The sequence below is a fragment of the Somniosus microcephalus genome, chromosome 11 (assembly GCF_052327205.1).
Source record: "Somniosus microcephalus isolate GS21.2 chromosome 11, FLI_Smic_1.0, whole genome shotgun sequence".
Classification (NCBI taxonomy): Eukaryota; Metazoa; Chordata; class Chondrichthyes; order Squaliformes; family Somniosidae; genus Somniosus; species Somniosus microcephalus.
Genome location: NC_140997.1, coordinates 42971890 through 42998483, shown reverse-complemented (window position 1 = coordinate 42998483; position 26594 = coordinate 42971890). Strand labels below are relative to the sequence as shown.

The 26594-nt window shown below is 46.3% G+C and overlaps 2 protein-coding genes across 3 annotated transcripts in view; one reads left to right on the top strand and one right to left on the bottom strand.

Moving 5' to 3' along the window:
- Positions 1–8923: 8923 nt before the first annotated feature.
- On the bottom strand, positions 8924–21808 carry eri2 (ERI1 exoribonuclease family member 2). Its single transcript, XM_086000564.1, has 9 exons — positions 21555–21808; positions 17104–17168; positions 16744–16827; positions 15894–16021; positions 14747–14903; positions 14198–14298; positions 12442–12523; positions 11501–11589; positions 8924–11324 (listed from the first exon to the last, which is right to left on the bottom strand). The coding sequence occupies exons 1-9, from the start codon at positions 21575–21577 to the stop codon at positions 9933–9935; spliced, it is 2121 nt and encodes a 706-aa protein (XP_085856690.1). The 5' UTR covers positions 21578–21808; the 3' UTR covers positions 8924–9932.
- rexo5 (RNA exonuclease 5) overlaps positions 21788–26594 on the top strand; it is a 62216-nt gene continuing 57409 nt past the window's right edge. Inside the window, exons 1-2 of one of the 2 annotated variants that reach the window (XM_086000562.1) lie at positions 21788–21920; positions 25224–25391. In XM_086000562.1, coding sequence (XP_085856688.1) covers positions 25248–25391 — 144 coding nt within the window. In that variant the 5' untranslated portion in view covers positions 21788–21920; positions 25224–25247. Of the gene's footprint in view, positions 21921–25189; positions 25392–26594 lie in introns of both variants that reach the window. The other variant, XM_086000563.1, reaches the window with a different exon arrangement.

Here is a 26594-nt window from a genome sequence, read left to right as displayed (position 1 = left end):
TAGATTCAGGAGATGGTTCTGTGATAGTAGATTGGCGGTTAGGATCAGATCAGCCATGATCTTATTGAATGGTGGAGCAGGCTCGAGGGGCCGATTGGCCTACTCCTGCTCCTATTTCTTATGTTCTTATGTAACTCTATGTCGAGTCCAGAGGGCTGTAGAGTGCCTAATCGAATGATGAGGTGCTGTTCCTCGAGCTTATGCTGAGCTTCCGTGGAACAGTGCAAGGGGCCGAGGACGGCGAGGTCTGAGTGGGAATGGAGCGGAGACTTAAAGTGACAGGCCACCGGGAGCTCGGGGTCCCCCTTACGGACTGAACGGAGGTGTTCTGTAAAGCGGTCACCCAATCTGCATTTGGTCTCCCCAATGTAGAGGAGACCACATCGTGAGCAGCGAATACAGTATACTAAATTGCAAGAAGTACAAGTAAATCGCTGTTTCACCTGGAAGGGGTGTTTGGGGCCCTGGACAGTGGGAAGGGGGGGGGGGGGGCGGCGGAGGTACAAGGGCATGTGTTGCAACTCCTGCGCTTGCACGGGAAGGTGCCGGGCGAAGGGGTGCTGGGGGTGGTAGAGGAGTGGACTAGGGTGTCGCAGAGGGAGCAGTCCCTACGGAATGCTAAAAGGGGAGGTGAGAAGATGAGTTTGATGGTGGGATCACGCTGGAGGTGGCGGAAGATGATCTGTTGAATGTGGAGGCTGGTGGGGTGAAAGGTGAGGACAAGGGGAACTCTATCGTGGTTCCGGGAGGGAGGGGCAAGGGTGTGGGCAGAAGTGCGGGAGATAGAACGGACATGGTCAAGGGCTGTGTCAACCACAGTAGAGGGGAATCCTCGGTTGAGGAAAAAGGAAGACATGTCAGAAGCACTGGTATGGAAGGTGGCATCGTCTGAGCAGATGCGGCGGAGACGGAGAAACTGGGAGAATGGAATAGAGCCCTTACAGGAGGCGGGGTGGGAGGAAGTGTAGTCCAGGTAGCTGTGGGAGTCAGTGGGCTTGTAGGGAATGTTAGTCAATAACCTATCCCCAGAGATGGAGACGGAGAAGTCGAGGAAGGGAAGGGTCGGAGATGGACCATGTGAAGGTGAGGGAAGGGCAGAAATTGGAAGCAAAGTGAATGAAACTTTCTAATTCATTCGGAAAGCTGATGAAGATTTCAACTTAGACGAAGAGCCTGTGCTATTCCACTTCAATCCGAGAGTAAGTCTCATTAACAAAAATATAATCTTCAGAGGCTTTAATAGCAAATACAAATATGGTTTACAATTCTGAGAGAGAGTGGGACCTTAGTCAAGAAACACAAATCACTCTTCAGAAAATCATAGGAGTTTATACCTTTTAGGAAGCCATTATTCTACCTGCAATAATTTTTAGGACATGTATATTTTCTTATTTAGTTGGTTATAAACTCAAAACAAGAGGCAGGCCAGAGGCCACATCTGTACAAAGGAAATAGGAACATGGAAGAGTCTGTTTAGATTTACATTAAACAAATGGAACAGAATACTGGTACTGAAAATGGTTTAACTGCAGGTTAATTTCAGGGCTGGGCTGAACTGAGATCTGCCAGTGGTGCCAGGATGATCTCTTTTTAATCTTTAACTTAACTGATGTGGTTTTAAATTGGTATCTGTAACCATGTTTGTGGCATTATCTTGCTAGTTATGATAGGTTCTTGAAACTCTTCGAACTAATAGATGTTTTATGCAAATACCTTAAGGAATTTCCTCAAACTTGCTCTCCCTGTGCCGCCAGAAGTACAGCGGAAACGATTTGTGCAGGTAAACAGGGTTTCCACCGCACTTCTGAGGAAGCTATGCCGGCGGTCACGGGAACAGATCTGAGGAAATTCTGGAGCGTTTGTCATTTTCCCCTCAATTTTTCTTATTCATTCTCCGGATATGTGCATCATTAGCAAGGCCAGCATTTATCGCCCATCCTTAGTTGCCCTCGAAGGTGGTGGTGAGCCTTCTTCTTGAACCTCTGCAGTCTGTGTGGTGAAGGTACTCCCACAGTGCTGTTAGGTAGGGAGCTGCAGGATTTTGACCCAGCGACGATGAAGGAATGACGATATACATACAAGTCAGCGCACAGAGCGTCAACGCAGGGCTGCACCTCGCCGCAGGCGAAATCCCCAACAAGGTTTACAGGCCGAGGATGAGCTTTCTCAACATGAGTGAGCAGCACTGCCAAAGGAGGCTGAGACTTTCACGAGACGTAGTCGCTGACAGCTGCACAATGCTGCAGCACCACCTGGAGCCCAGAGGAGTGGGTGGGCACTCCTTACCAGTGGCTGTCAAAGTCACCACCGCCCTCAACTTCTTTGCTTCAGGCTCCTTCCAGGGATTAGTAGCAGACATCAGCGGCATCTCCCAGTCGGCCGCACATAATTGCATCATGCAGGTTACCAATGCCCTCTTTGCAAAGTCGCACACTTCCATCCACTTCTCTACGGATGAAGCAAGTGTAACCTCGCTTTGCAAATATGGCAGGCTTCCCAAGGGTGCAGGGAGTCGTAGACTGCACACATGTGGCCACTAGGGCACCCTATCACAATCCAGCTGTATGTCATCCGCAAGGGCTTCCACTCCCTTCACCTTCCTGTGGTTACACACCAGCTGGACATCATTATGCATGTTTGCACCAAGTACCCTGGCAGTTGTCATGACTCCTTCATCCTGCGGCAGTCTACTGTGCCTCAGCTCTTCAAGCCACCAACCCAACTTTCCGGATGGGTACTGGACGACAAGGGCTATCCCCTGAAAAAGTGGCTCAGGACACCGATGAGGAGGCCATCAAACGAGGCTGAGGAGTGGTACAATCTGAGCCACATTTCCACCAGAAGCATCATAGAGCAAACCATCGGCTTTCTCAAAATGCGATTCCGATTCCTTGACAGATCTGGTGGAGCCCTGAAGTACGCACCAGCCAGGGTCTCCAGAATCATCGTTGTCTGCTATGCCCTGCACAACATCGCTCAGCAACGTGGCTTAGCGCTGCCTGAGGAACAAGTGGCTCAGCGCAGAGCCTCATTGGAAGAAGAGGAGGAGGAGGCAGAGGCAGCAGATGAGGGACACCTTGCAGGGCCAGATGTGCCAATTCTACTAGCACGCGACCACATTGCTGGCCGTCAGGCAAGGGATGCACTCACCCGTGCTTGATTCACGTAAGCTTACGCTTCAACTGCAGGTGGCTGGCAGATGGAGATGAATATCTGGACCACCTTCTTAACACACTATACATCTATACAATAAACTGTGGTTTCCTATCCCTCTCACCCCCATCAGTACACATGAAAGGCGCCCTGACCCCTCATTGCGCAACTTCCATTTCTGAGCACACATAGGCCAAATCATCGATTCTTTATCATCACTTTTGTTCAATAAAGTTACAATCAGGATGACAAACTTTACTTTGTAAGATAAGAAAACACCCAAGTGACTATTTGTGTTAATTTTCGCTTACATGTGCTTCTACATAGTGCTTCCCCATGGCTTCAGCAAATGTAGAGGCACCTTGCGCACTTCTATGCTGTGTCGGCTTAGGTGCCTTTGGCGGGTGTCCTCTAGGTTTGGGAGCCTGTGAGGGCTCCTCAACAGTCTGCTCTTCCTGCAGCTGTGCAGCGGCTGAGACAGCCATCTCAGTTGGGTGTGGAATCTGGGGCTCTGACCTAGGGCTCCGCAGTGACACGGTCGTGTGAGCGCTTGGAGAGGAGCCCACACTTTCTTGTTGTCAGCCACCAACATCCCTCTATGGGTCACCCGCACTTCAGTGCTAGCAAGTGGCTGGAGAGAACCTTGCTGAACATCAGTGGGGTCATGAGGACCCGTCTCTGTACTGACAATCCTCATAACGGGGACGTCCATGTACCTCTGGTGTTTCTCCTCAATAGATGCCCATCTATCCTCCATAGCAGACCATCTATTTAGAAGAGTCACCAAGCTCTGTTGAGTCTGGCGAGTTATCTCTTCCATGGAGGTTGCCACCCTCTCCATGGTGGCACTTTCATGCGCCATTGCCTCCACCAAGTCAGTGCTCATGTTTGAGATGGACTCCTCCATTCTCTGCACACTCGCAGTTACCGTGGATGCAAACCCTGTCAGAGACTCTTGCCCTTGTTCCTGGAGTTCCAGCACCGCTCTCTTTCTGGATGGCCCCCGAGGCACAGCGTCTGCATGGAGCAGAGCTAGGAGCGTCCTGCGGCCTCCGACGAGGACTCTCCACTGCTGTCGCTGTCTCCACCATCTGCTGATGCTCACTTGTGAGCAGTGATACACCAGGTAACACCACCACTCTATGTCGCTTAGGACCCGCCGAGGTGCACGTTTCTGCACTGGTGCTGGGTGCGCTGAGTCCTGGTGATGCTGCTCCCTCAGAGGCTCCAGATTCCTCTGAGGAGTCGTCCAGCTCTTCCTCCTGAACAATGGGGAGGGAGGCTCTCTATGGTCCTGTGGGAGAGTAAAGGCATGAATTAGATATGAGATATTTAGGTAGCAGACACATCCTATTGTGCAGATGATCAAAAGTCAATCTCTATGAACATCATATGCCATTGCAGTCAATCATGAAATCTAAATGAGGGTTGAAAATCTATTCTGTCACCAGCTTCCTCTACTGCGCCCGTCTCTCTGTCCCCCACTTCCTGCTCCTCGCCACCTCCCACGATGGCATGAGCAGCCTCCTCAGCGCTCGTCAAACTTGCGAGGGATGGTGGACCTCCTCCTGTTGTCACTCTCTCTCTTACTGTGGGCCATCTTTTCCTGCAAGGAGGGACACAAGTGGAGTTTCTGCGAGATTGATGGTGTGACTGAAGAATCCATAACATTAGAAGCTTTGAGGGAGACCAAGATGGAGTAGGATGGGGAAGTGATTCTGTACATAGAGAGAGAGGGGGATGGGTAAGGGTGCAAGGGAAATAAGGGTAAGGTGGGATGTGGAGGAGCAGGCTGACAATGCAAAGTGCTGGTGATAAGAGAAGGGGAGCAGATTGAAGGGAAGTGTGATGTGATACTCACTTTTGCTGAGCGCAGATCATTGAACCGTTTTCAGTACTGCACCCAGGTGCGTGAGCATAACGACCTTGCGCTAACCTCCTCAGCAATTTGCAGCCAGGCTGCCTTTGTCTGCTGAGGAGGCTTCCTCCGGCCATCGGGAGGGAACAGAATCTCCCTGCACCCTCTTACTCCCTCCACAAGAGCGTGGAGGGAGTCCTCATCAAAGCGTGCAGCAGCCTTTGCTTTGGCAGCAGTCATGGTCACCTGGGCCGATTTGCAGAGCAGCACAAACGAAATAAGCAGCTACGGCTACATGGGCCCCTTAAAAGCAACTGAAGGAATAAGGTCATCAGAGGCGAGCAGCAGACCCGCTCCCACTCATTGGGCCGGGTAGTGCACACGGCGTCCTTAATGAGCCCACTTAATTTAAAATCATGAATTGGGAGCGGCTGAAAGCGGCAGCAGGACCGAAACCCGCCCACCAGGCTACCTGACTCCAAACCGCCTCCTCAAAGACAATTGCGGCTTTAAAATTAGTTTCTGCGCATTTTGGCCTGGATTAAAATGTTTAAAATTATTTTTCAAAAAATTTAATTTTTTTTAAATTGTATTTGCTTTATTGAAGGGACTTTTAAATTAATTTTGAAAATGAGAACATTTATTTTTATTGCAGTCGTCTAAATTGTTTAATTATTTGGGGATTCCGTTCGTAAGTGGAATCCTCCTTTGGACGTCCCTGGGCCTTTACGCGGGAGGCCCAGAACCCAAACTCTCCGCAGCCTGGGAGCCTGAAGGTAAGTTCGTACATCTTTTGCAGGTCGGAGGCGTACTCCGGAGGTACGCCACCAACCACAAATTCCGGGCCAATATGAAACTGCTCAGATTGTAACGATTACAAACTGGGAAAGACTACAAATTGTTTCTATTTGAATTTAATAGAAAGCCAAAGTATAACCACATTAAAGTTTTTTTTTTTTTTTTTTTTATAAAAGTGCAGTTTCATCCCAGCATTGATTTCTGAATTAACTTTTGTGTTGTATATAGATTCTTGTTCAACAGGGGAAAAGAGCAGAACTCCTTTCACATTTAGGCATTAGTCTGGTTACAGCCAGGAAAGGCAGAGCCATTACAACCAAATTTTGCAAGTAATACAATTGCAAGAAATACATCTATATAATAATATACTTAAAGAAAAGGTATGGTACTGTAGTGAATCATAGAAATTTACAGCACGGAAGGAGGCCATTTCGGCCCATCACCAGCTCTTGGTCCGTAGCCCTGTAGGTTACAGCATTTCAAGTGTACATCCAAGCACTTTTTAAATGTGATGAGGGTTTCTGCCTCTACCACCCTTTCAAGTAGTGAGTTCCAGACCCCCCCCACCCTCCGGGTGAAGAAATTTCCCCACAAATCTCCTCTAAACCTCCTAACAACTACTTTAAATCTATGCCCCCTGGTTATTGACCCCTCTGCTAAGGGAAATAGGTCCTTCCTATCCACTCTATCTAGGCCCCTCATAATTTTATACACCTCAAAGGTCTCCCCTCAGCCTCCTCTATTCCAAAGAAAACAAGGTCAGCCTATCCAATCTTTCCTCATAACTAAAATTCTCCAGTCCAGGCAACATCCTTGTAAATCTCCTCTGTACCCTCTCTAGTGCAATCACATCTTTCCTGTAATGTGGTGACCAGAACTGCACGCAGTACTCTAGCTGTGGCCTAACTAATGTTTTATACAGTTTAAGCATAACCTCCCTGCTCTTGAATTATATGTGTTGGCTAATAAAGGCAGTATTCTGTATGCCTTCTTAACCACCGTATCTACTTGGCCTGCTACCTTCAGGGATCTGTGGACATGCACTCCAAGGTCCCTTTGTTACTCTACACTTCTCAGTGTCCTACCATTTAATGTGTATTCCCTTGCCTTGTTAGCCCTCCCCAAATGCATTACCTCACACTTCTCTGGATTGAATTCCATTTGCCACTGTTCTGCCCACCTGACCAGTTCATTGATATCTTCCTGCAGTCTACAGCTTTCTTCTTCATTATCAACCACACAGCCGATTTTAGTATCATCTGCAAACTTCTTTATCATACCCCCTAAATTCAAGTCTAAATCGTTGATGTATACCACAAAAAGCAAGGGACCCAGTACAGAGCTCTGCAGAACCCCACTGGAAACAGCCTTCCAGTCACAAAAACACCCATCAACCATTACCCTTTGCTTCCTGCCTCTGAGCCAATTTTGGATCCAGCCTGCCACTTTGCCCTGGATCCCATGGGCTTTTACTTTCATGACCAGTCTGCAATGTGAGAACTTATCAAAAGCCTTGCTAAAATCCATATACACTACATCAAATGCACTACCCTCATCAACCCTCCTTGTTACCTCCTCAAAAATTCAATTAAGTTAGTCAGACACAACCTTCCCTAAACATATCTGTGCTGACTGTCCTTGATTAATCCGTGTCTTTCTAAATGAAGATTTATCCTGCTCCTCAGAATTTTTTCCAATAATTTTCCCACCACCGAGGTTAGGCTGACTGGCCTGTAATTACTCGGTCTATCCCTTTCTCCCTTTTTAAGCAAAGGTACAATGTTAGCAGTCCTCCAGCACCACACCTGTAGCCAGAGAGGATTGGAAAATGATGGTCAGAGCCTCTGCTAGTTCCTCGTTTGCTTCTCTTAACAGCCTGGGATACATTTCATCCAGGCCTGGGGATTTATCCACTTTCAAAGCTAAGTTCCTTAATACTTCCTCTCTCACTACGTTTATTTCATCTAATATTTCACACTCCTCCTCCCTGAGTGCTTAGTACTGGGCTAATAACCCAGAAAGTGCGAGTTCAAATTCCACTATGGCAAGTTTGAAATTGAATTCTGTAAATTTGGTAATTTGTTGGGTTTTTATGACAATCTACTAGCCAAGTGTTTCCCTAATGTCCATCAGGGTAGGAAGTCTACCACTCCTACCCAGTCAGGCCTACACGTGGCCTCAGTTCCATAATACGTGGTTGATTCTTAATGCCCTCTGAAGCGACATAGCAAGTTTTAAACAGTTGCTGCAATGTTCAGTAATAAAGGAGCAAAAAAATTGGATGGAACAATTGGTAACAACCCAAGCAACGCATCAGGAAGCAACCAATTTCAACCCTTCCAAGGTTTCCCACCATCATCGATAGAGGTATCCAGCCAATTTGGTTTACACCACATAACATTAATAAGCAGCTGAGTGCACTGAACATGGCAAAGGCTATGGGCCCTGACAATAATCTAGTTGTACCCTGTAGTACTGAAGACCTACACACTGGAACTAGCTATCCTAAGCAAGCTGTTCCAGTATAGCTATGATTAAAGAAGTACATGTGTTTAAGGTACGGAGATCTGGCTCAGGTCTCAAGAGAATTTCATTGTTACTCTCCTGGGTCTCGCTTCTCCGCTAGCAGATACAGGGCAATAAGAGTCAACTTCTTTTTAAAAAAAAGCATGCAACCAGACTGCTTAAGGGAGAAAATAACATTATTGAATCTGAGGAGACACCTGCAAATGACCTGAATTTGACACAGCAGCATTGCTGCAACAGGACCCCCAAAAATCTTCACTGATGAATGACTTTTGCCCACATTTCTACTTTTGGCCCTTTGCATCAGGAGCTACAGCTTTCTTGCCAGCATACAAAAACTGTCTCCCCTTTAGGAGCCTGCAGTAGTTATTTAGGAGCTGCTACCTGGCTGGATGTTATGACACTCAGGCAAGAGTGCTGCTGGCCTGACTTCCTCCACATGTCTTCTATGCTTTGGGAGTCTATTTAAATTAAAGGGAGAGCTGGACTTGCAAAATTCGGCGAGACCAGTTCTCCCACAGATGAGCAGAGCCCCAATGCTGTTTGAGCTTATCTGGAGAATTTTACATACGAAAAGGTACTCACGTACAAGACTAAATAGCCTTTTATTATAAAAGAAAAACTTGCATTTATATAGCACCTTATGTCTCTGAACATCTCAAAACACTTCACAATAATTCGTTTCCAGTGCAGTTACTTTATAAAAAACATAAAAATAGGAATATAAAAATAAAATTGAAGTGCTAGAATATTTGAAAATAGAGTTAACGTGGGACAATCATGAACTAGAGTCGTTCTGCTGAAAGATATTTCTCTTCCCTTTCCTCCAAAAGAAAGGTGGTATTTAGCTTAAACAGTAAATGATGACTTGGTTACCAGTTCAGAATTAATTAGCCAGTGATGAAGGAGTTGAAAATCCAGTTGAAACTGACACCACAGTAGAAATTTAGTCTCTATCACAATTGGGCTTGCACACACTTTTTGGTAGCCAAAGTCACTTCCACATTAGACATCACTTAAAGAAAACATCCGCTTCAACAAAAAATAATTTCAAATGTTTGTTAATATTTCTTTGTAAGCTCTTGATTTTAAAAAAACGGCACCATCAGTGGCCCTCAACTTTTTAAAAATGAACCATGTAGGAATGTCACATTGCCAACAGTCAGCCAGGGCACAAGGATGCTGAAAATTGTTACGGGGGTGGGGGGGGCTGGGGAAAGGAAGAGAGAGGTGGGGAGAGAGGGGGAGGGAGGGACAATAGCAGCAATGCTGGACGGGCAAGTTAAGCAGAACAAAATTGGGCTCAGTGTGATGCCCCCTCCCCCAGATATAACCAGTACCCATCAGCGCTAGAACCTGCCTTCAATAGGAGAGACACAAAAGAAGCTGGGTGGAAAGCTTATATAAGGCTCTGTATATGAATTGTTAAAACTATATACATTCAGCACACAAAAACAGCTTAATCAAGATAGTTTACTTGAGTGCACTTCATTACAGTACACTACTGCTCTACCTCAACCTTTCTGCAGACCAGACTAATACCGCTGCTTTATAAATCACGTAAACTATAAATCATTCCAGACATGAAATTATACTGTTAATTCCGAAAGGAAAATCGGAGTCCTAGCTGTTTGTGTTGGGAAGGAGGAAAGGTTCCAGATGAACCTGTACCAAAAATATTCACAGATGAGGACAAAGAGGTTTTCTCCTTCTTCAGTGCCCACTCCCACTTGAAGTACCCACAACCCTTGCTATTCTCTGCATTCCTTTTTCCTACTGTACAGGAATAGAAGGCTTTCCCTTGGTTTGGACCGGCTTTAGACACAGTAAGCCTCTTCGCTCTACGACCACAGCCACAGAGCGGAGGAGTGATCTTTTCACCATTCAATTTCCGCAGTGCCTGGTGGGAATGGGTTGTTGGAAGAATTACTCTTGAAACTGACTTACCAATTGAGGGCAGAGAACAAGTAGATGGTGAATCTCTGTCTGAATATATAGCAAATGATTGCTTATTAGAAACAGGAGGTTTGAAGGCACATGAATGGGTGTTTTTTCTTTTAACACCAACACATAAAGAATTATTTGATCTGGAGTGCAGAACAGAATGTGATAAAGACTTAGTGCTTTCACTGAAAGGGCTGGACCAGACATTGGGAACCTTCAGGTTAGGTACTTTAAAGATGGACTGACCTTCAGCTTGCTTCATAACTTCAGCTACATCATATATCGTTGTTTGGGGGCTCCTATACACCACTTTCTGATGCTCCCTAGCTTCTAAATGATCAGTCAATTTGTCATCCTTTCTATTCTGTAGTGGAAGAATTGGACAGTCGTCCGTGTTCTCCTTTTCAGGCACACTTGACCCGTTACACTTTTTCTCTTGTTCCCTGTAGTCGATGGGATGCTCATTACCTGATAGAGGTAGTATGGCAGCATCTTCCCAATCTTCCCAGACAACCTCAGACTCGGAGCAGCTGACATCTAGATTAGAGATACTGGTAACAGACTCAATAGTGGTAGACACAAGCAACAGGTTGCTTAGACTATCATTGGGTTTAGTTCCTACACCTCCCACTGGGATTAGATTTTTAACTTTGTTTAGCACATGTGGTCTAGGTTTCTTTGCTTTACCAAGATCAATGGAAGTAGAAAGCCCATTGATCAGAGTCCTGGGGGATATTAAACTCTCATAGTGAGCATTTACATCACTGTAATTTCTGGAGTCTACAGTCCCCATAAGCTGCCTGGCAGTTTTGGGACAAGATGGCAAAGCCAATTTTGTTTGCTTCACTATGTTATGATGTTCATGGTTTGTGTTTATTTGTTTATTTTCAGCTTTTTCTATACCGCGAGAACAGTTTTCAGAAAACAAACTAGTTTTGCTGCCGTTGCCTGGGACTTCAGAAGAGAGACTTGCTTGTGAGGTTTTGCTGTCTTCAAGTGAGTTTGCAGTTGGCAGTCTTACAATTCGATTCCTCATGGGCACAACCTAATGAAAAGGCCATAAGAGTGGTGATTACCACAAGATATTCTGTTCGATTCGGAACATGGATAGAATCATGTATTACAACTTTGATTACTTGAGTAATCTTAAGTGTCAAATGTTTAGCCCATGTCACAGGTCCAACAGGGATGAAGGTGTAGAACTCACCAATGGCCACTCACCCTATCCAACGATTTGGTGATTTTCATGGCACAGCCATCGCAGATCATCTGCCAGGCAAGATGAGCAGTGTTGCGGGCATCATCCAAGCCTGTTTTCAAGTTACATTTCCAAAACATTAAGAGGGGTGAGAACTCAAAGAATACAGTGAACAGGCAGAACATTGTGTTCTGCTTTTTGACATAAAAGTCTTGCTTGTTGTAAATTAGACTAAACTGATTTTAAAGCTAAAATGGTAACCTTTTAAAAAAAACTAGGGATTTTACAGAAATTTACACATCTTGCTTTTATTTGTTTTATTAAAGAATTTCAGACAACGAAGCTTCATTATATGCAAATAAATCTTGCATGATCTCAAATAGGTTCGACATTTATTTTAACAACTGGTTTTCCTTTACTTGGGAGATTTTACTGCTTTGTGTCAACTGCTACTTGACCACAAATCTGAATTAAAGCATTTGGTTACACAAAGTAGATTAAAGCATCAGAAGTTGCTGGATTTCCACTGATGGATGAAGTGGAAGATGCAATTGTTTAAGATGATTAAAGGATTTGATAGAGGGTCGACAGAGAGAAACTTTTTCCTCTGGTGGGGGAGTCCAGAACAAGGGGAGTATAACCTTAAAACTAGAACCAGGCCATTCAAGGGTGATGTCAGGAAGCACTTCTTCACACAAAGGGTAGTGGAAATCTGGAACACTCTCCCCCAAAAAGCTGTCGAGGGTGGGGGTCAATTGAAAATTTAAAAACTAAGATTGATAGATTTTTGTTAGGCAAGGGTATCAAGGGTTACAGAACCAAGATGGGTAAATGGAGTTAAGACACAGATCAGCCGTGATCTAAATGAATGGTGGAACAGGCTCGAGGAGCTGAATGTGCTTCTCCTATGTTCCATTTCTACAAGGCCAAACACAACTACAATGATGTAACATGTACTACGTACCAGAATGTTCACGTCCTGAAAACACAATGCCCAGATCTTGCAGCGCTCCATTCAGACCTTTTGGCTTTCGGTTATAGAACAACTGCCACACAAACACAAGTTAACTCAGACCATTTACCACAGAAAATTCAACAAGCACGTTAATTTGAGCTACAACGAATGGTTATGGAACAAGATAAATGCATAATTTGCTTAGAAGCTGCATTTTGAAGAAAAACATCTACATTAATAGGAGTAAATATAAATGCTCTTCCATCAGCTACGCATCCACCCTTGAATATGTTAATCAGACTTGTTTTGACTGATCCAAATTATTATTTTGAGAGCGCCAATTTACCTCAGTTTAGTTTAATCCTATATCAACTTCATTTTCCCTATCATTTTCGGAGTGGGAATGTGAGGAGAGGGTTAAAATTGTGAGCCACAGGAAGGTCAGGGTCACACTTGTGGATGGAGTGGAGATGCTCAACAAAGTGATCACCTAAAATGCATTTTATCTCCCCAGTGTACAGGAGTCTCCATTAGGAGTAGTGAATGTAAAATACATAGAAACATAGAAGATAGGAGCAGGAGTAGGCCATTCGGCCCTTCGAGCCTGCTCCGCCATTCAACGAGATCATGGCTGATCATCCAAACCCTAGCACCCGGTCCCTACACCGACAGCCATCCCACCCAAGCCCTATCCCTGTAACCCCACGTATTTAATCCCCCCTAACACTAAGGGTCAATTTTTATCATGGCCAATCAACCTAACCTGCACATCTTTGCACAGATTGAAGAAAGTACACAGGAATTGCTGTCTCAAATGGAGGAGTGTTTGGGGCTCTGGACAATGGTGTGGGAGGAATCGTGACATTTGTAGCACAGATGGAGGCCACCTAGCCCACTGCGAGGGTGCCAACTCACAGAAAGACTATCCACTTTGTCCCATTCCCCTGTTCCCAACTCAGCGCTCAATCCCTGATCTCCTACATGGTTCAATGAGGTTTAACACAAACATCAGGATCACTGACTGGATTTCACTTGTTGTATTTGGTTATGTGACAAATAAAATTGAATCTTAATTTTATGCTGGTCAGAACACTGCTTTTAGTAACCTCAGAACTTAGCTATTTCCTCCATTTTATTTGCTTACGTTGTGGGGTGGGGGATAGATAAAAGCCGAGGTGCACTTACATTTCGAGTGGAAACCATTTGTCACCCCTAAGTTCTGAGGCTGTGGCGTTTACCCATTTTCTTTCCCCTCTCCAGATTGGTGGACTGATGTGTTATTCCAGTATTTTCGGTTTTAGTTTCAGCTCGGCAACATTTGCAGCTTGCCTTCTTTATTTTTCCTCTACATTCTCAGTTTGTTTTGTGAGCCTCTCCTGAGTTTTTTGCACTATGGGCACATTCTTTTGTCCTTTTAATGCCTCTCCAATTGCTTTACTAGTGATCTTTAATATCATCTTTAACAGTTTTCTATTAAGTAATCTGCAGGTCATTCAACCTCTTGGTGATTGGAGTATCTGTTGAATCTCTCCTTCTCCAAACTTTCTCTCAATTTTCCAACCCCCCACCCCACCCCACCAACCTTATTAAAAAAGCTCGGATTACCTTTCAACCTTCAGTTCCGATGAAAGGTTACACACCCAAAATGTCAATAACCTGCCTTTTCTCTTTACAGGTGCTGACTGACCTGCTGTGTATTTTCAGCACTTTTTGTCGTCAATCACCAGCACTGAATTAGACCCACTCCAACCCCTTGTGTGCATACCTTATAGGTTGCTCGGAGGTCAATCCAGCTGTTCAGAACATCTGGTTTTCTGAGCTCTTTCCTTTTACATTCGTAGTGCAAGCACACTCCCAGATCCCAGTCTACAGAGATCAAAGGGTATGTGATTAAGTACAGCCTGTACGAATCTGGTTCACACACACACACAGTGGAAATCCTACATAAATTCCAGCTAGTTATCCCTGCAAGGGCAGAAGGTAAAAGACGCAGATTTTATATTGCAAGAAACATTACCAGAGTATTACAGCGAGAAATTAGTATTTTAAAAGTCACAAATAAACAACCACAGAAATAGTGTTAGCAGAAAGATTATATGCAATGAGAAATCTTTTGAAATGATATGAACTTTTAAAATTGAGCATAAATATGTTAACTATTGAATATACAGTACGTTAATGGAGAAGAAAATACAATTTCTTTTGGAATACGGAATGAATGGTAACCAAAGTATTTTGACTGCAGTTCTAGTGTAGCTCTTCAATGTTCAAATAAGCTAAATGGCTTGAAATTATCAGCAATTGTAGACAGTACCTGACCACGTTACAAAAGCACAGGGTCTTGACTCAACGCCACACAGCTGAGACATGCCCTTAACGAAAGCAATGTTCTTCTCCTGCTGCAGCTTCTGAATCCAGCAGGAAAACTGGGACAGGCATATTCTAAGAGGAACTCCAGCTTCGACCTGCCACTGGAAATGTTAAAGGAGACATTGAACCTGCTAATTCCAAGACTTTTAATAGTTACATGTACCAATTCTACAACTGCACACCAGAGGGAGATGTTGGTATCTTAGCATATTTTAAACCATACTGAAAAATGAACATCTATATTAGTAAAAATGTGGAGTTTTGAAGCAGTGTTGTGTTTTAACAGCCTAGAGACACAGGAACAGGAGTAAGCCATTCAGTCCCTCGAGCCTGCTCCACCATTCAATTAGATCATGGCGAATCTGTACCTCAACTGCATTTACCCACCTTAGCTCCATATCCCTTAATATCCTTACCTAATGAAAATCTATGATTGGTTCTTGCACATCATGCAATGATGCAGCATCTCAACCTACTGATCCGATTGGTCTGTGGAAACAACTTGACCCACAGGAATAGTGAACTAGCCATTTTTTTTTTTTTTTAAAGTGTTAAATTTTAATAAAAAATAATAGCAGCCATTCTTCCAAGTCACCTCTTTGCTGGGCTGGGCCACAAAGGTTCTTGGCCCTTGCTTCAGAAATAGTGAGTTTTACTGGGCCAGGCTGTGCTTTTTAAAAAAAGTATTGTACAGGAAACTTTCTGATATCCGGCACTGACGGGACCGAGCTGGTGCCGTAACATCAAAAGTGCCAGACATACCAGAGTTAATGTTTAAACATACGGAACTGAGAAGCTCCGTGTGAATCAACAAACCCTGTTGCTTAGCAACAGCTTCAAAACAGTTGGCTGCAGCTGCAAGCGTCTGTAGCTGAAGCTGTTGCTATAGCTACAGACCTTGCAGTGCTTGACTGGGGGAAAAAAAAAGCAACGAGAACTAAAAAAAAACATTGAAAACAGCTCCTGATTTTTGCCGTTAGATCGAGTATTCCGGACAAACCAAAGTTTCCTGTGTGTGTGTGCTACAATATTTCAGCCAACAAGCAGTTCCCTTCCTCTCAGATAATTTAGCCACGTATTGTACTGCATACCTGCTTAATGCCAGTAAGTTCCATGCAAAACCCAGACAGGTTTGGGTGTTCCTGAGGCTGAACATATGTGTGAAATTCAACCTCAATCTCTCCACTGGAAGTGTTGAGCAAAACTGCTGGAAATTCAACTAGATTATAGAAAAATGAAGTAAAACACGTTCAAATCACCAACCACCAACATGGCACCGAACCCTAAAAATATTTGAAAGCATAGGTTTTCTTCTACAATTTCAAACAGGCTTCATCCACTTCAGATATCATAACTTGTATTTATATAGTGCCTTTAACATAGCAAAACGTCCCAATCAAAATTTGACGCTGAGCCACAGAAGGCGATATCAGGACAGATGGTTTTAAAGGAGAGAGGGGTAGAGGTGTTCAGGGAGGGGATTCCAGAGCTTGGGGCCTAGCCAACTGAAGGCACGGCCGCCAAAAGTGGAGCGATTAAAATCGGGGACGCACAAGACGTCAGAATTGGAGGAGTGCAGAGATCAAGAACAAGAGGCGAACATGTGGCTCACTGTCACCAACATTACCTCTAAGGTGCGCGGGCGTGTGGCCGCGCATCAATCCAGAGGTCCTGCGCAGGCCGCTCCCAATCTGGCTTAGATACAGTGCAGCAAATTTAAAGGGACAGCACACAAAAAAAAATTAGAGGGAACATTGACTGTCACTCAGCTCCCCTTTCACTAAATCCAAAAACTTTTTAAAACTACTTACACTGTTTACAGGCTGCATCTTTCATTTAATAATGCAACTACAAGAAGTTAAATGATTTAAAGTAGTACCTTCAATGTACAAAAACCCCACAATTAAATAATGTTTCTCTAGCGCAGAGATTTATACTCACTTATTTCTGGACTATAATGAGACTTCCCATCTTTCCAGCAGGTGGACTCAAAGTCAATAATAATTAAATACTGAAAAAACTGATCTGCAAAGTACAAAAAAAAGTTCAGAACTCCAGGTTAGCTTTTATAGGATACTGGCTGATCTATATAGTCGTTCATCATGGGTAGTCTACAGTCTGGCGCATAGTTGTGATGTTTAGCTTTTAAGATGGAGCGGTGTTTACCTGGAATGTCCCTTGAAGCAACTGAATTACATCTGCACATCCTAATCCAACTAGCCCCTGCCCTGTAACACAGCTTTCGCTGAAGAATGCTTGATCTTGACTCAAAATATATAATAAACATTACGTGGCACTTACTTGATTTAGGTTTTTTGTTGACCTCAAGAGAAGGCGACGAGTGTTTTCTTATTAAGCCAAGTTTCCTGGACAAAATATAGGAAAGGTTACTTGTGCAAAAACACCAACACTGCTGGTTAACTTCAGCCAATCACCTGATGAAAGACTGTTTCTGAGCAAACTATATAAACAGAGGTGAAAATAATTCCCTTTGAAGTGACATTAACACATTAGACAGGGTATATATTTCACTTATACAGAGAAACAGAGCCTTCAGTACGCAAGAGAGATATTTTAAATTTGTCTCACTATCAATCAACAATTTCCCATAAATAAATATTTAAAATGTTTCTCTTAGGATTCGAAACAAGACAAATCGCCAATCCATCACAAGCTCCGTATTACTAACCATCCTCAATACTCAAATACAAAGTCGAGCTGTCAACTCTTTCAGATTCTGTAATTGGTAAACCGATTCCATGCAGTAGGCAGGAACATCTTTTCAGCCATGTACAAACATCTCACCAGGGAGTCCACAAAAGTCTTGCAGATTATCAGACCGTGTAAGAAATACTTTCTGGAGAAGATAGTTAAGCTCTTGGGAACAGATTCAGATCTTTGCTTTATAACTACCCATATTGGTATCCTGCCGTGTTCATTTGCTTCTGTGCAGATATAAATTCTTATAAATAACTGACTACTGATTTTAGCCTAAATTAACAACGTGCATTTGTATAGTGCCTTTAACATAGTAAAACATCCCAAGTCACTTCACAGGAGCATTATCAAACAAAATCAATTGACTTGGTAATGTGTTTGCTACCTTTCAGAGAGGACGGGGGTAAGTAGCTGGCAATCAATGTGGGTCTCCTGTGCTTAACATGACAAAAAAATTAATCCTCACGTGACATGTAAAACATTCTAACTTTCAGATTATAGGAGATGTGGAGCTGCTTATAGAAACTACCTTTTTGGGACAAGTTTTGCAAGAAAATCAGAATTGTAATATTGATATCCATTTAGTACCAGTGTTACAGTTTGAGCTTTTAAAACACCATCCCTCTTTCAACAGTTATATCAGAATCTCCAGAATCAAGATGTGCACAGCCTGATCTGTCTGCATCCTAGGTTGCAAAGCCCAGGGCCAACAAATTTCCTATTCAGTAGGACACTGGAATTTATGTAGGATTCCTGCCAATCAAGAAAGCAGGAAATGTCAAAATCTAAACGTCTTCCAGGCTACACTACTGACCAAATGTATTTACAATTACAGAAGCAAAAATATTAGGCAAATATTATAGTCAGTCCTCATGTAACACACACTTTTTTTCAAAATAGGTTCACCGGATATCAAAGAGTAGGAATCCTGACTTTTCTTTCTCCTCCCTCCCCTAATACAAACGTAGAAGCACTGCCATCACTCAGCATAAAGCAGACATCATATGGAGGGAACCATTGGGTATTTTAGGATTTTTAAAAATACATTACAATATGCAGGAAGATCCCAGACCTGTACAGTACTAAGTTATGCAACAGCCCTGCATTATTACTCATATATATTTGAACATCTGCAATGAGGAGCCACAGCCTCCAAACATCACTTTTGAACCAATCTACCTTCAAGGAATAAATGTTGTCCGATAATCGCTCCTGTGAAGCGTCCCTGGGACGTTCTACTGCGTTAAAGGCGCTGCAGAAAGAGGAGTTGTTGCAAACAGAAACCTTAAATGTGAGGTGGAGATACTTACTTAGCTTCATCAATTCTTGAACATCAACGCCCCTCCGGAACCTTCTTCCCCTTCACTTTCCTCTGACCCCCCTTCTCCCAATCTCACCCCCTGCCACGTTTTCACTATCCCCTCTGACCTTCCCCTCTCTGACCCCGAACGATCAGTCCTCAGCAAAGGCCTGAGCTTCATCCCCTTACACCCCCACCTCAATGAATTTCGAGCTCGGCACGATGCTGAGCTCTTTTTCCGCCGCCTTCATCTCCGTGCCCACTTCTTTTGCCAAGAGTCTTCCCCCGCACAGCTGACCCTTTCTCCCACTTTCAGAATTCTCGTTCTACCTGGACCCCCCGCTCTGGCCTCTTACCCTCTCTAGATCTTTTCATTGCTAACTGCCGCAGTGACATCGGCCGTCTTCATTTCTCTGCTCCCCTCACTCACTCCAACCTACCGCCCTCTGAACTTGCAGCACTCCATTCTCTCAGATCCAACCCCAACATCGTCATTAAACCTGCTGACAAGGGTGGTGATGTTGTTGTTTGGCGAACCGACCTCTACCTAGCGGAAGCTGAACGCCAACTCTCCGACACCTCCTCCTACCTCCGCCTGGACCATGACCCCACCACCGAACATCAAGCCATCATTTCCAAGACTGTCACTGACCTCATCTCCTCTGGAGATCTTCCCCCCCACGGCCGCCAACCTCAGTTCCCCAACCCCGCACAGCCCGCTTCTACCTCCTTCCCAAGATCCACAAACAGGACTGCCCTGGTAGACCCATCGTTTCAGCCTGTTCTTGCCCCACGGAACTTAGATCTTCCTATCTCAACTCTATTTTTTCTCCCCTTGTCCAGTCTCTTCCCGCCTACATCCGCGACTCTTCCGACACCCTCCGCCACTTTAACAGTTTCCAGTTTCCTGGCCCCAACCGCCTCCTTTTCACCATGGACGTACAATCCTTCTACACCTCCATCCCCCACCAGGATGGCCTGAGGGCGCTCCGCTTCTTCCTTGAACAGAGGCCCAAACAGTCCCCATCCACCACCACCCTCCTCCGCCTGGCTGAACTTGTTCTCGCATTGAGCAACTTCTCCTTTGACTCCACTCATTTCCTCCAAATCAAAGGTGTTGCTATGGGTACCCGCATGGGTCCTAGCTATGCCTGCCTTTTCGTGGGATATGCAGAACACTCTTTGTTCCAGTCCTACTCGGGTCCCCTCCCCCACCTCTTTTTCCGGTACATTGATGACTGTATCGGTGCCGTTTCCTGCTCTCGCCCTGAACTAGACAATTTCATTCACTTTGCCTTCAATTTCCATCCTTCCCTCATCTTCACATGGTCCAACTCCCACTCTTCCCTTCCCTTTCTCGACTTCTCCGTCTCCATCTCTGGGGATAGGTTATTGACTAACATTAACTACAAGCCCACTGACTCGCACAACTACCTGGACTACACTTCCTCCCACCCCGCCTCCTGTAAGGACTCTATTCCATTCTCCCAGTTTCTCAGACTCTGTCGCTTCTGCTCCAACGATGCCACCTTCCACACCAGTGTTTCCGACATGTCTTCCTTTTTCCTCAACCGAGGATTCCCCTCTACCGTGGTTGACACGGCCCTCGACCGTGTCCATTCTATCTCCCGCACTTCTGCCCTCACCCCTGCCCCTCCCTCCCGGAATCACGATAGAGTTCCCCTTGTCCTCACCTTTCACCCCACCAGCCTCCACATTCAACAGATCATCCTCCGCCATCTCAGCCACCTCCGACGTGATCCCACCACCAAACACATCTTCCTCTCACCTCCCCTTTCAGCATTCCGTAGGGACCGCTCCCTCGGTGACACCCTAGTCCACTCCTCTATCACCCCCAGCACCCCTTCCCCCGGCACCTTCCCGTGCAAGCGTAGGAGATGCAACACCTGCCCGTATACCTCCCCCCTTCCCACTGTCCAAGGCCCCAAACGCCCCTTCCAGGTGAAACAGCGATTTACTTGCATGTCTTGCAATCTAGTATACTGTATTCGCTGCACACAATGTGGTCTCCTCTACATTGGGGAGACCAAAGGCAGATTGGGTGACCGCTTTGCGGAACACCTCCGTTCAGTCCGTAAGGGGGACTCCGAGCTTCCCGTCACCTGTCATTTTAATTCACCGCTCCAGTCCCACTCAGACCTCACCGTCCTCGGCCTGTTGCATTGTTCCACAGAAGCTCAGCGTAAGCTCGAGGAACAGCACCTCATCTTCCGATTAGGCACTTTACAGCCTTCCGGACTCGATATAGAGTTCAACAATTTCAGATCATAACCTCGGCCCCTTTCATATTTATATATATTTTTTTATCCACTTTTGGTTTGTGCCTTTTTTTTCTCTCCCACTTGGCAGCTGTCTTTCATTCTGCCACCGCATTCACACCTCTAGAGCCATCTTTTGTTTCTTAACCTGCCCCATTACCATCTCGTCTCACCTTGAATATCTCTTAATGTCTCTTTACTTCTCCTGCCTCCCATCCTATCACAGACCGTCCCTTTTGTTCTTTCATCCCCTCCCCCATTTCCCAGCCCCTAAAACCTGCTTTTTAATCTGTTCCAGTTCCTGCTTTTTTCCAGTTCTAACGAAGGGTCTTCGACCTGAAACGTTGACTCTATTTCTCTCTCCAAGGATGTTGCCTGGCCTGCTGAGTTTTTCCAGCGTTTTCTGTTGTTATTTCAGATTTCCAGCATCCGTAGTATTTTGCTGTTGTACTTACTTAGCTAGTCGTTTTGTTGTCATTATTCAGCTACTCCGGCAGATAAGGGAGCATAAAAATTGGTAACAAACGCTGTGAATTTATTCTTGAAGCGCGTAACGTACGACCAACGTTTTTAATTTCTAAAAAATAAAAATAAATATATAAACTAATCCATTTAAACCGCCCAAAACTCGCTCAGCGCAGCTTGGGTACGGAATTTAAATCTGCCGCCACGACAATGGCGTCACTTCCGCCATGCCATCGATGTTTTCGGCAGTGCGTTAGTCATGTCTGGAGTCAGGAGCGCGGAAAAGACGAGCGGCGCGCGACAGGATGTGCGTGCGCGCTCCTGCCTACGTCTCTCGGTGACTGCCGCCTGCTCAGGTCAGCGCCTCAGACCCGCGCACCGTCCGGTCACAGGGTTTACCTGGTTTTTTTAATGTGTGTGGTGGGGAAATCATGTTGGTTTGTACTAAAGGCACTGCTCCTCTCTTCCCCGGCCTGGCAATGTGGGAGACACTGCCCCTCTCTTCCCAGGCCTGGCAATGAGGGAGACACTGCCCCCTCTCTCCCCAGCCTGGCAATGTGGGAGACACTGTCCCCTCTCTCTCCAGCCTGGCAATGTGGGAGACACTGCCCCTCTCTTCCCAGGCCTGGCAATGAGGGAGACACTGCCCCCTCTCTCCCCAGCCTGGCAATGTGGGAGACACTGTCCCCTCTCTCTCCAGCCTGGCAATGTGGGAGACACTGCCCCCTCTCTCCCAGGCTTGGCAATGTGGGAGTCACTGCCCCCTCTCTCCCCAGGCCTGGCAATGAGGGAGACACTGCCCCCTCTCTCCCCAGCCTGGCAATGTGGGAGACACTGCCCCCTCTCTCCCCAGGCCTGGCAATGAGGGAGTCGCTGCCCCCTCTCTACCCAGGCCTGGCAATGTGGGAGTCATTGCCCCTCCCCAGGCCTGGCAATGTGGGAGTCACTGCCCCTCTCTCCCAGGCCTGACAATGAGGGAGACACTGCCCCCTCTTTCCCCAGCCTGGCAATGAGGGAGTCACTGCCCCCTCCCCAGCCTGGCAATGTGGGAGTCACTGCCCCCTCTCTCCCCTGGCCTGGCAATGTGGGAGTCACTGCCCCCTCTCTCCCCAGCCTGGCAATGAGGGAGACACTGCCCCTCTCTCCCCAGGCCTGGCAATGAGGGAGACACTGCCCCTCTCTCCCTGGCCTGGCAATGAAGGAGACACTGCTCCCTCTCTCCCCAGCCTGGCAATGAGGGAGACACTGCCCCCTCTCTCCCCAGCCTGGCAATGTGGGAGTCACTGCCCTCTCTCACCCCAGCCTGGCAATGTGGGAGTCACTGCTCCCTCTCTACCCAGGCCTTGCAATGTGGGAGACACTGCCCCCTCTCTCCCCAGGCCTGGCAATGTGGGAGTCACTGCCCCCTCTCTCCCCAGCCTGGCAATGTGGGAGTCACTGCCCCCTCTCTCCCCAGCCTGGCAATGTGGGAGTCACTGCCCCCTCTCTCCCCAGCCTGGCAATGTGGGAGTCACTGCCCCCTCTCTCCCTAGCCTGGCAATGTGGGAGTCACTGCCCCCTCTCTTCCCAGGCCTGGCAATGTGGGAGACACTGCCTGCTTTCTCCCCAACCTGGCAATGTGGGAGTCACTGCCCCCTCTCTCCCCAGCCTGGCAATGTGGGAGTCACTGCCCCTCTCTCCCCAGGTCTGGCAATATGGGAGACACTGCCCCTCTCTCCCTGGCCTGGCAATGTGGGAGTCACTGCCCCTCTCTACCCAGGCCTGGCAATGTGGGAGTCACTGCCCCTCTCTCCCCAGGCCTGGCAATGTGGGAGACACTGCCCCCTCTCTCCCCAGCCTGGCAATGTGGGAGTCACTGCCCCCTCTCTCCCCAGGCTTGGCAATGTGGGAGTCACTGCCCCCTCTCTCCCCAGCCTGGCAATGTGGGAGTCACTGCCCCCTCTCTCCCCAGCCTGGCAATGTGGGAGACACTGCCCCCTCTCTCCTCAGCCTGGCAATGTGGGAGTCACTGTCCCCTCTCTCCCCAGGCCTGGCAATGTGGGAGACACTGCCCCCTCTCTCCCCAGCCTGGCAATGAGGGAGTCACTGCCCCCTCTCTCCCCAGGCTTGGCAATGAGGGAGACACTGCCCCTCTCTCCCCAGGCCTGGCAATGTGGGAGACACTGCCCCCTCTCTCCCCAGTCTGGCAATGTGGGAGACACTGCCCCCTCTCTCCCCAGCCTGGCAATGTGGGAGACACTGCCCCCTCTCTCCCCAGTCTGGCAATGTGGGAGACACTGCCCCCTCTCTCCCCAGTCTGGCAATGTGGGAGACACTGCCCCCTCTCTCCCCAGGCCTGACATTGTGGGAGACACTGCCCCCTCTCTCCCCAGGCCTGACATTGTGGGAGACACTGCCCCCTCTCTCCCCAGTCTGGCAATGTGGGAGACACTGCCCCCTCTCTCCCCAGTCTGGCAATGTGGGAGACACTGCCCCCTCTCTCCCCAGGCCTGACATTGTGGGAGACACTGCCCCCTCTCTCCCCAGGCCTGACATTGTGGGAGACACTGCCCCCTCTCTCCCCAGTCTGGCAATGTGGGAGACACTGCCCCCTCTCTCCCCAGCCTGGCAATGTGGGAGACACTGCCCCCTCTCTCCCCAGGCCTGACAATGTGGGAGACACTGCCCCCTCTCTCCCCAGGCCTGACATTGTGGGAGACACTGCCCCCTCTCTCCCCAGGCCTGACATTGTGGGAGACACTGCCCCCTCTCTCCCAGTCTGGCAATGTGGGAGACACTGCCCCCTCTCTCCCCAGGCCTGACATTGTGGGAGACACTGCCCCCTCCCCAGTCTGGCAATGTGGGAGACACTGCCCCCTCTGAGCCATCAGGGCTGCATTCAGGGACACAACGGATGGATTGCAAATGGTTATAATGGGCCAGATTTTACGGTGTCTTCGATGGCGTACGTACATCCTTTTGAAAGGCCCTGGAACTTGCAATCTGTCAAGGTTCGTCTTGACAGGTCATATGAACCGACTGGAAAATCACTTTTGCTGACACAGAGTTGGGCTATTTGCCCAACTACTGCCCAGCAATGGCCCACAAAACTCTTTCACCAGCATATTGTTTATTATAAAACTTTAAATTCAAAATTTAAAAATAAAAAATGATGCACACTTAAAATTAGTTTATGCAAATGTTGGCTCAGATTAAAACGTTTAAAAAAATTTTTAATTTTTATTGTATTTAGTGAAATGAAGGGACTTTTTTTTTAATTTGAAAATCAGGACATTTATATTTATTATTAGAATTGTCTAAATTGTTTAATTATTTGGGGATTCCATTGCATGTCAGAAATGACTGCAATGGAACCCTCCTTTTGATTGGAGGACCGGGCCCACGTGATCCCAGGGACTCTTCCGAAACACCTGCATCCCTGGGATCCGTGGGCCTTGACACAGGTGCCAAGGTACACCTCCGACCTGTGAGAATTGATCAAATCCCTGTTTGAATGCTGATCACAAACATATAAGCTTTGTTTTATCTTTTACAGATGCAAGGAAGTTTTAAAACATTTAACATTATAAATGGGATTCATACTTCTGCCGACCCAGATGAACTGATTTTAATATTTTTTTTGTAGTTAACCTGCTGGCAATTGTGTCGTTTCTTCATAGTGTCGCAATTGTACAATTGGTCAGATGGCTAATACTGCGGAGAGACTGTGTAACCGCAAAAGACTGGGGGAGAAAAGATTAAAAGAAACCGAATGGAAGAGAGCCAAGATCCAAAATGGGACCATTGTAAAAAGTGGCATTAGACACAACAACCAAGAGCAGCAAAAAGTAAGGAAACTGAAAGCAACGCTTGGTTACTTTTAAAATGAGCAATTCAGTTGCAAGTTCATTTTATACCGTGACATTTTACCAATAAATGAGCTAACTTAGCAGAGGAAACCGTTGGTAAGTAGATAACTCTGACAGTTCAATTTCAAGTTATCTGCCATTGTGCACTGCATTGGAGCTTTAATGTTCTTCCCATGGCAATACCAGAACGTAGGATCTGCCCATGATTTAAGATCCAAGCCTTGCCATCAAAGGCACAATGTTCAGGAAAGGGAAGCTGAAGGGAAAACCAACCTGGGCTTTGCTGGCACAGGTCCCGCGGAGTCAACTGCAGAGTGGCATTAACTAAAGTGTGGAATCAGGTCAGCTGTCTACCCACCTTTTCAGGGAATGGACTACGGTCTGGAGAAAGGGAGAAAACAAGCGACATCTACTGTACCTGTAATTTCTAAATGATTTTTAAATGAGACAAAAGCATGTTGAAATCCTGACCTTTGTATTTTTTAATGAAGCTGCTCTGAGAATTGGGATTTTGCTGAACAGATTTGTCAAACTGCTGATCATTAATCAAACTGAGCTTCCCACCGGCTCCTTGTGAATTCTACATTTACACGTCGGATTTTTTTTAACCACCCATTTTTAATCATTTGACTCTTAACTCCTCTGTTCACGTCTGTCTGGGCCCTGAATCAATCCCGGACTGAGCTGGAATTGCCCAATGCACACGATCACGGGTCTAAACCCAGGTCCTCACTCCACTATTCCATCCTATCCTCAGACCGCTTTGATTTTCTTCATATTTTCCTATGAGAAGCCACGCCTTCAGCTGCCTAGGCCCTAATCTCTGGAATTTGCTCCTCAAACCTCTCTACCTCTCCCTCTTCCTTTAAGAGGCTCCTTAAAACCCTCCCACTTTGACCAAGCTTTTGGTCACCTGTCCTATTATCTCCTTATGTGGCTCGGTGTCAAATTTTGTTTGATAACGCTCCTTGGGACATTTTACTATGTTAAAGGTGCTATATAAATGTAAGTTGTTGGTATGATGTCCTACCACTCCACCGCCCACAACTAGATTTATCAATGCTAAATTATCTTATTTTTATTTAATTCAATAGTAATTTTGAAAATAAGCAGCCCCACAGTCTTAATTTAAAAATAAAGTGGTTAGATAAGTAAAAAAGTAATTTTTTTGCCCCTCATGGA

Excerpts from the sequence above, each read along its gene's own strand:
- eri2 (XM_086000564.1), bottom strand. The coding sequence starts at position 21,577 with ATGACAACAAAACGACTAGCTAA. Across the intron at positions 16,828-17,103 it reads CAACAAAAAACCTAAATCAA|ATCAGTTTTTTCAGTATTTA; the intron begins GTAAGTGCCACG and ends TGTACTTTGCAG. Across the intron at positions 14,299-14,746 it reads TGCTTTTGTAACGTGGTCAG|ACTGGGATCTGGGAGTGTGC; the intron begins GTACTGTCTACA and ends TGATCTCTGTAG.